This window comes from Myotis nattereri, assembly GCF_964212035.1.
Source record: "Myotis nattereri genome assembly, chromosome: 7".
Lineage (NCBI taxonomy): Eukaryota > Metazoa > Chordata > Mammalia > Chiroptera > Vespertilionidae > Myotis > Myotis nattereri.
In genome coordinates, this window is record NC_138082.1 from 48,888,304 (window position 1) to 48,898,486 (window position 10,183).

A 10,183-nucleotide genomic window follows, 5' to 3' on the forward strand; every position below is an offset into this window, starting at 1 on the left:
TTGTATTGTTTTTTTGGTCTCTATGTCATTTATCTCCGCTCTGATCTTTGTTATTTCCTTCCTTCTGCTTACAGTGGGCTTTTTTTGTTGCTCTCTTTCTAATTCTTCGAGTTGTAGAGTTAGGTCATTTATTCTCATTGTTTCTTGTTTCTTGCAGTAGGCTTGTAGAGCTATGAACTTCCCTCTCAAGACTGCTTTTGCTGTGTCCCATAGGTTTTGGATTGTTGTGTTTTCATTGTCATTTGTTGCCATGATGTTTTTTATTTCTTCTTTGATCTCACTGGTGACCCAGTCATTGTTTAATAGCATGCTATTTAGTCTCCATGTGTTTGATTTTTTTGGGTTGTTTTTGTTGTAGTTGATTTCCAGTTTTATGCCTTTGTGGTCTGAGAAGATACTTGATATGATTTCAATTTTCTTGAATTTGAAGAGACTTTGTCTGTGACCCAATATATGGTCTATCTTTGAAGATGACAAATGTGCACCTGAGGAGAATGTATATTCTGTGGCTTTGGGGTGAAATGTTCTGAAGATGTCAATTAATTCCATCTGATCTAGTGAGTCATTTAGGATTGATGTTTCTTTGCTGAGTTTCTGTTTAGTGGATTTGTCCAGTGGCGATAAAGGGGTGTTTAGGTCCCCTACTATGATTGTATTGCTGTCAATCTCTCCCTTGATCTTCTCCAGAAGATTTCTTACGTATTTGGGTGCTCCTATATTGGGTGCATATATATTTACCAGAGTTATTTCTTCTTGTTGGACTGCTCCCTTTAGTATTATGAAGTGGCCTTCTTGATCTCTTTTTATGTCCTTCACTTTGAGATCTAATTTGTCAGATATAAGTATTGCTACCCCGGCTTTTTTTCCACTTCCATTGGCCTGAAAAACCTTTTTCCATCCCTTCACCATCAGTCTGTGTGCGTCTTTTTTTCTGAGGTGGGTTTCCTGTAGACAGCAGATATATGGGTCATGTTTTCTTATCCACTCATTTACCCTATGCCTTTTGACTGGGGAATTTAATCCATTTACATTTAAAGTTATTATTGATAGAAACTTGTTAGTCGCCATTTTTGTTCTTTACCGCTGCGTTCCTTCTTTGTTTCCTGTTTTTTTCTATTTACAGCAGACCCTTTAGCATTTCTTGCATTGCTGGTTTGGTTGTAATAAACTCTCGTAGACCATTTTTGTCTGTGAAGCTCCTGATTTGACCCTCAATTTTGATTGATAGCCTCGCTGGGTATAGTATTCTTGGATTCAGACCCTTCCTTTGCATGACTTTGTATATTTCATTCCATTCCCTTCTTGCCTGATGTGTTTCTGTTGAGAAATCGGTCGCTAGTCTGATGGGGGATCCTTTGTAGGTAACTTTCTGTCTCTCTCTGGCTGCTTTTAAGATTCTTGCTTTGTCGTTGGTGTTTGCCAATTTAATTATTATGTGCCTTGGTGTCGGTCTTTTCGGGTTCATTTTGTTTGGGACTCTGTGAGCTTCTTGGATTTGTGTGAGTTTTTTCCTCCCTATATCAGGGAAATTTTCTGTTACTATTTTTTCAAACAGGTTTTCTATTCCTTGCTCAGTTTCCTCTCCTTCTGGCACCCCTATTATTCGGATGTTGTTTCGTTTAGCATTGTCCCAGAGTTCTCTTAGGCTCTCCTCCTGCTTTTTAATTTTTTTTTCTAGAAGCTGTTCTGTTTGGGTATTTTTTTCTACCTTGTCTTCTAGCTCGCTGATGCGGTCCTCTGCTTCTTCTAGTCTACTGTTGATGCTTTCTATTGAGTTCTTTATGGCAGTGATGTCGTTTTTCAATTCTTCATGGTTTCTCTTCATTTCCTCTTGGTTCCTCTTCATTTCCTCTTGGTTCTTCTTCATTTCCTCTTGGTTCCTACACATATTGTTGAATTGGTCTTCCATTCTTTTCATCCACCTTATGGCCATTACTCTGAATTCTTTCTCTGACAGGTTGCTTGCCTCCATTGCCTCCATTTCGTTTACTTCCTTTTCTGATGATGCCTGTTTTTCTTTCATATTTGGGTTGGTTCTTTGTTTCACCATGATTTCTCTTCTCAAGGTGTTTGGTTATGTAGTTCTCTCTCTGCTGCGCTGATTCAAAGGCACAAAATACAACACAACAAGGCACAACGTACAAGGCAACAAACTAAATGCATTCACGATATTAATAACCCCAAATAAAGGTGACCCCCTGAGCGAAGAGAATTAGGGGATAAAGAAGAAAAAAGAGAAAAAGATTAAAGAGAAAAATAAAAAACAAAAAGGAGTGCTGAAATGAGATTGGGAAAAGGGAGAGAAGAAAAAAACAAAAAGGCAAAAAAAAAAAAAAGAAAAAAGTAAGAGAATGAAATAGAGGTGGGGAAGAGGCTATTTGTATGGGGAGAGTGAGAGATTGGAAATTAGATATATAAGTAGGGTGAAATTTAGACAGTGGGTAGAAAGAAGGAATAGGTAAAATCCAAAGCAAGAACAGGGTAAGAGAAACAGGGCAACAAAAGGGGAAAAGTGAGGAAGAGAGTTTTGGCTTAAGGGTAAATGTGAGATAGAGAGAAATGATGCTAAAGGAACGATGAAAATAGAGTGTAGAACACTAATCCCAAAATAAAATAAAGAAAAATAAAAAAAATATTAAAAAATAAAATGACACTTGAAAAAATGGTAAAAGGATAGCAATAACACTTGTTAAAAAAATGTAGTAATTAAAAAGGTAAAATCAGGTGATGAAAAAAATAAATAAAAAATAAAAAAATAAAATATGTTCTTAATGAAATGGTGAAAAAAGAATTAAAAAAATATATATATAAAAACATTCGGAAGTGAAGGTGCTTCAAATCTTCCACTCTTCTTTTTGGCACGCCTCAGTCCTGCCAGGCATTCAGGGGAGTGTTGACCTTCCCTGCGATACACTGTCCCTCCGTGCAGTAAACCACAGACCTGACTTTAAGGCAGGTTGTATTTTTTTTACCAGACTGCCTTTATTTGTGATCGCAAAAGAGACAGTTCGTGGCTCTGCCTCTGGGTGGCAGTGTGTCTGGATTTACCTCCAAGGCTCTAAGTCCTCTCTATCAGTAGGGTTTTGTTTGTTTGGTTTTTTTTTTCCTCTATGGTATTTGGAACTGATTCGGGAAAGACCACTGCCCAGAGCTGGTTCCTTGCCACTGTCCGCTGTTCCCAGGCTCCCCAAAAAGAGCTTTCCCCTACAGGCTCTGCGAATGACCCCAACTGGGGAATCCCATGCACTGGGTTTAATAATCAAATGCACGGATCTAAGGGGAACTGTAACAAGAGCCTGATAGTTGTGCGAATTCGCAAGCCTCCACCTTCCAGGTCTGCGCACAGTCTCCGCGCGCAGTCTCCGCGCGCCCACTCGCCCCTGGCACCAAGCAGCCAGCAGATTGGCAAAGTCCAAGGCTGCTCCTTTACATCCAGTCCAGCTATGGGCTCATTTTTCGCGTTCCCTTCTGCCAGCAGCCCTGTGGGGCCCCTTCCCCACTCACGGGTCACGCTGGTCCCAGCGGCTGCGGACTCTGTGGGGCGCAGATTCCGCCCCACACACGCGAGCTCGGTCCTCCCTCCAACCCGAACTGCAAACCGCACCTTTAGGGGATGTCCAACCTTTCCGTGAGAAGAAGCAGTGCTCGTCTGAGTTCAGGCAGTCACGCGGCTTGAGATCCCTTGTTTCCAGGTTAGTAGCTGGTCTCTGGATGCCGGCAACGATGACCCAAGATGGCGCAGTCTCCGCTGCTTAGCTGGCGCACTAGGAGAGGCTTCAGCCGCAGTCTCCAACCGTCCTTTTTTTTTCCTGGGGGGTTCTCAGTCTTTCCTAGCTGCAGACAATCTCTCAGCTGAAAATCCTCTGCCTATTCGGGCTGAATGTTACCCGTTTCAGCTGCTCACCCTTATCTGCTCCAGGACAAGGCACAGGACACGTCCGCTTATACCTCCGCCATTTTCCCTCCTCCAATATTTTAAACTTTGAACAAGAGTGAAAGTTGAAGCTACATGAGTGTACTTAGATAACAAATTTCTACAGTTTCTGCACTGATGGAATTAAAAACATAATAAAACGATAAATGAGTACTTTTTTTGGCAATCACATCTACTAATGAGAAGGGTGAACTTCTTTCTACTGAGATAGTATTTTGCTTAGTTGGGGTTCAATGTTAGTGTCCCCTATCATCAAGTCATTGTTAATGTTCGTCCTGAAACCATGCTTAGCTCCTAGGCAGCAGGCTAGATGTGGTTCAGAGTGCAGTTTGCTAATCCCTGGTCTTGATCAGCGTTTTCCTCTTCAATGTGCGTTAGAATCACCTGGCCTTTGTTAAAACAGACTGTGTAGCCACCCCCCATGTTTCTGATGGGATATTTCTAATAAATTCCCACTTGACCCTGATGCTCCTAGCTTGAGACAATACTTGCAGAACACTGCTCTTGATGTCGGGCCTTTTAAAAAGCCACATTGAACATAAATCTATCTATTTTACATTTTCATCATTTACATATTTCAGCTCACTTGTTAGATTCTACCTTTTTGAACTCCAAGGTACCGGGGTAGTAAATCCAAAGTTGAATTTCCATTAAAAAGTAAAGAAGACCTATTTAGTTAGTTTGGGATTGATAATAAAAAGAACTTGTCTCTTAAATAGCTATTACTCTCTTGCTTATGGTGTCAGGCATCAGCAATCAGCATCTACTTATTTGCCGCAAAGAATACCATTTTTCCAGCCTATCAAATTTTTTAAATAGTATGCAACATTCCAAAGGATATATGTGGGTGAAACATAAGAATGACAGTTTTGCCTTAGATTCAATGTGTACTAACTCACCAAGCACATTAACAATATAAAGCCCTCTGGACAGAATTTGTTGGCATGTTCAACTCATAGAATTTAACACAAAAACATTCCTGAAGCCACCAAGAGGCAAGGGAGATATCAGCTTCCTAATCTGGGAGTTGCCCCTCACCTACTAGACCAAGTCATCTCTGAGTTGACTGTTAGGTTGCCCTGAGCTGTCAGGGATGAACTCTGAATGGCTTGAACTATGACCTAGATTGAGGTTGTGAACAAGGTTAACCATGCCAAGGCATCGGAGAATGGTAATGATCACCTCTCACCAAAAATATTCTTTCAGAAAAGAAGCAAAGTGGAAAATATGTTCTCCTTCTGTTTATTTATCCCAATGGTTTAAAAAATCAGCTTTATGGAACCATAATATTCCTCAGGACAGATGGGCTTACACATTAGCATCGTGCTTTCAATCCACAGTTTACATTTCAAGAGGAAGGTGAAGAAACTGAATGTAAAGACATCGTCAGCATCTATTTGTCACTTTCAGTTTTATGACATTGATACAAAAAATAGTATTCTGATTAGCAGCTTGATTGGCAACCCATGTAACCCTAAACAGTACTACAAACCTGGAGAGTGCACTTCTACAGACAATTACATTTGGCGAAATAGTATGTACAATTTTGACAAATAAATACATAAATACAATCATTCATATATAACAATATACCTAAATGTCAATTATCATCAACAAGTGTTTCTAGTAAATTACTTCTTTCATTCACAAGTTACGTTTTTGCTTATAAAAACTATCTTCACCTTTACCAAAGAAATCACATCATCAATCCCCCCACTAAACCCACATATTAGGAAAGGTAGAAAATGAATCCCAGGCGTTTTATGTAAATGTTCCATTGTCTTTTGATAGAAGAGATTTCATTGAAAAACTCCTTCCTTAGCATCTCTGTAAAGAGTTTGTTGTCCCTATATCATATCACACAAAGAGGTGTTTTTTTTTTCTTCTGAATTTAATCCAAATAAAAAATGATCTTCATTTTTATTCTAGTATTTAAAAATACAATATTATATATTGAAACTGGCATTTGAGTCAATATAAGAAGACACAAAGCCACACAATCTAGTCACCAAAGATAAAATTTTTTTCCCCAAAATAAATTTAAGAAAGAAAATGTAAGAATATAGACACTAATCATTAATACCTTTTGTTATACAATGCAAAACGAAAAAAAAATGTATGGGGACAGTCAGGTTTTTGTAAAAACTGTCTGAATGATTCCAAGTACAATACTGTCTGAAATATTATTTTATATCAGAGAAATGATAATAATTTTTTTAAAAAAATGGCATCACAAATAACCGAAACCATAATTTGGACAGTGTCAAAATTAACAAAAGTAGAAAATTAGAGCATTTTCTGATCACTTTGACTTAAACATTTTTGAACATTCAAAAAACAAAGGGCAAACATGCTTTACGCTATTGCAACTGGACAAATGGCCTTGCCTCACCAAGCTCCATGCAGAAGAAAATGTACCCAGCAAGCACATTCTAGCTATGCGTAACGGTGGGGAGAAGAAAAAAATGCCTTTAAAATATATACATACGGTCTTTGATGAATATTTACATGTTTGTCACATGGGCACTACCTAGCATAAAAAAGTTAGGAAATAGTTCTTTAAGACATGATTTTCTGATTTTTGCTCCTTTTAAAGATTAGGGCTCTGTTCATAACACACACACACACACACACACACACACACACACACACACACACCCCAATTGATAGATGTACATATATGATGTTTATAGCACGTAATTCCTTGACACCAATGGTGACTTGAGTCAGCATAAGGTGAATGCAAGACGATAGTATGAGACAGAGGCTTGACTCAACCACACGACTGAAAGGTGAACCACGTACAAAGTCATGAGACCTCTGCAGTGACTGGAACTCACAGCAGTTAAAGGGTACGGTTGGAGGGTGGCTCACCTGTGCTAATCCATCTCTCCCCAGTTCTTACGGTTCTGATGACTGTAAGAAGATGTAGTAAGGGACCGGGAGGCCTGTCTCACATTGGGTTCTTCTGGGGCTGGAGATGAGAGATCCAGTGTTTTCAGTAAATAGGCCATGACTTCCATTTATTCATTTTGTCTACCTGTTTGCTACCAACTTCTAGGGGGGCTTCCAAAGGTCATATTAAAAAAAGATATACTCTTTCAGTGTGGGCCTTCCTTTGAATGAAAACAAAGCTTTCTAATGAGTGATAGACGTGGAAAGCGTGGTTTGCTGAGGGCCTATTCTTCCCACAGAAGTGGACTAGCTCCACTGATCCTCACAGTTCTGACTGAGACTTCAGATCAAGTCTCAAGTTGCCTGAGATCTAAGTTGCTGTGATACATTTTGCAAAGCATGTGCTTCAATTGCTCTAATATACCCCTCGCCAGAGGCTCCTCCCCAAAGAAAGCCAGCTGCCTTCCCTTTCAGCATCCTGGGAGATCAGGGCAATGCACTGAAATAATAACTTATTCATTGAAACCAGAATAAATGACAGAGAAATTGAAGCTTTCACAAACAATTAACATCTCCAAGGAAAAGTTTTAAAAGAATCAGGTGCAATAACAGTTCATATTTAACCTTTATTTTGGCAGATTTATATTAAAATGATGTGACTACTACTTCTGACCATCATTTTAGCATTTAGCATAATGCATGATACATTGCATTATGTAGCACCTTTTAAACCAAGGATCTCAAAATACTTAGCAAATGAGATTTGCTCTCACAGCACCTGTGAGGTAGGTGTTTTTTTCCAGCCATTTTATAAATGAGCGTATTTGAAGCACAATAAGGTGCTTACATGACCCAACTGTATTATGGCATCAGTAGAACCTGAACTCAAGCTTTCCCCTCTTCTTTCCCATGAACTCCAATTACAGAGCCTTCAGAACATTCCTATCAGCAAGGATGATAGAGGTACTTGGATGTTTCGAATATTAGAGAGTATTATATCTCTTAGCTGTAGGGCTAAATCATTCAATAACGTTGATATCTGCTAAAAGACTTTTCTCATGTACTTTGCAAATGTGTGGGAAGGACATCTTATACTATTGCTAAGCTTATGTGAATTATATAATGCATATATAAATTTGTATTTTCTCTGTATGATTTATTGTTCTTCTGGCCTCCCACCAACTTATTTCTACACGTGTGCCTGCCTGAGACAGAAACTGTAAAATGCACTTAGCTACATGATGTGGAGGATAGCAGAAATGATGACATCTGGCAAAATCCCCTTGGAGGCCTATAAACCCACATGTGTGTTCGATGAGCAAGCAAAATCATCTTCCAAACATACAAAGTATTTGATTCTTAAGTTTAAACTTACATTTATTTAACTGCAGCCTCCCTGCAAGTACTACTAGTAAGTTCATTCCTTGTTGGAACCACAGATACTATACACATGATGTGGTAATGTATGAAAAAATTCAATGTAACAGCACACACAATACTAATCATTCACATCCAGTGTGTCTTCCTAACTGTGCATTACTTCTGAGTTGTTTTTGAAAAAGAGTTATTTCTTTACTTCTGCAGAGATGCAATGAAGACATTTACTGTGAGTTTCAGTTTCCCAGAACCAGATTTGTACCTCAGACGCACAGTATGGAAATCCTAGCAGTTAGGAAGTTGCTTTTTGAGATAAATGCAAGGCCTTAGGACCTGAGAATAAAATCTGGCCCTTCTCACTTATGCATTGTTTCTATGATCAAAGCCTAATGCTTGTAAATTGGCAATCCAAGAAAGGAACTAGGAGCGGGAAGAAAACGCTTTTTACAAAACCCCTTCACCAGTTCACTTCTCCTGGTGACACCTGTAAAATACCAACACCCAAGCCCCGTTTCTTAAAAAAGAAAAGTATTTACACTGGTAAAAACCTTAACATCTGAGATGCTTCTTGCTTGACATGTCATTCCAGATTCTGTGCATCTCTTCTGGAGAGATCTGATGCACAGTGATAACTCGGCGGTACCTACACAAACTGTAGGCCATTTTCCAGTGATTGAAGCCACTGTTCTGAAAAGGATGAATGCCCAGCTTGCGAAGACACAGTCCTACATAGACGTCTTCCAGGTGAAGCAGCCTTGTGTGGAGTGAGGTCTTGTAAATGAGTTCAGCCACATCGGCTGAGAAGATATAGCCAGTCCCCGAACAGAAGGGCGGGTAGTTACTGTCAGGGTACAAATCCCTGGGCATGTACCACTTACTGCGGACGTCCCGGATGGGCCCTCCATTGATGACATAGCCAGTAAAATACCTCCTTCTTGGTTTGGTGGAGGGTTTTAGTAGTTTATAAATAAGATTGTCCATGTTTACAAAAATGTCACTGTCTGTTTTCATGACATACTTGGCTTTCGAACAAAAAGTGGCCACCCATCTCATTCCCATCAATGTTTTGAGGGTAAGGTTATGGTAGGAGTCGATGAAGTCCTCCACGATGATGTCGTGGAAGATTTGGCTCTCTTGCTCCACCATCTGATTCAGAACAGGATCGGCGTTCTTGCCCAGGAGGAACAGCGTGGCAATCTTGATCCCTTTAAAGCTGTTCTCGTCCCCCCATGTCTCTCGGATGGCCTGGCGGGCATCGAATTCTTTGTGGGTGGTGCTGATGAGGATAACAAGGAAAGGAATGTTTTTCTCACATTTGTTGGGCTCATTTATAAGAAATTCAAAAGAATGTGGGTTTATAGGTCGAGTTCTTATGTTGCCAAACGTGAAGTTTTTCCTGGCAACTGTTAGGTGGCTGAATGGCTTGGAGCCAGAGTAGGAAGAAGTAGGACGAGTTACGCTCAAGTACCAGAGAGCGCTGGCCCAGCACACAACTGTCAAAACATACAGACAGGACACCTTTGAAGCCATGGTCTTGAGAGCACGTCTATTCCAAATACTGAAGAATATGCCTTCTTGGCATTAGTTTCTTTTCATCTCGCAAAGGTAGCATATTACTAGTTAATCTTAAAGTTCGATAGAGAAGTGTGAGTGTAGCATTGTCCATTGGTCTTAGTGGCAGTCTGCTATCACTGCATTCATTTTACTTTCTTCCAACCCTGATCGAAGGCTTCATGCCTCATAGATCTTCCTCTTAACTCTGCAAAATCAATAAAGTAAAGTTGTTCAGATTTATGAAGTCATTTCATATTCTCACATAAACATAGTATGGGTATAAGAATTGCCCATGATGACTAAAATTAACATAACCATTCATTTCCTCAGTACTGAAAACTTCCCGACACAACCATCCTCACTTTTCTTCCCTTGATAGAAGGGGTTTATGGATAATCACACCCAATAACAAATATATAGATT

The 10,183-nt window shown here is 39.6% G+C and overlaps 1 protein-coding gene across 1 annotated transcript; it reads right to left on the reverse strand.

The window, feature by feature from the left end:
- Positions 1-5,162: 5,162 nt before the first annotated feature.
- Positions 5,163-9,941, reverse strand: B3GALT1 (beta-1,3-galactosyltransferase 1). Its single transcript, XM_081095193.1, has one exon. It carries the CDS (start codon positions 9,734-9,736, stop codon positions 8,756-8,758), a length of 981 nt encoding a protein of 326 aa, XP_080951319.1. The 5' UTR covers positions 9,737-9,941; the 3' UTR covers positions 5,163-8,755.
- Between the last annotated feature and the right edge of the window lie 242 nt (positions 9,942-10,183).

Coding starts and splice junctions, on each gene's coding strand:
- B3GALT1 (XM_081095193.1), bottom strand. CDS start 9,736: ATGGCTTCAAAGGTGTCCTGTCTGTATGTTTTGACAGTTGTGTGCTGG.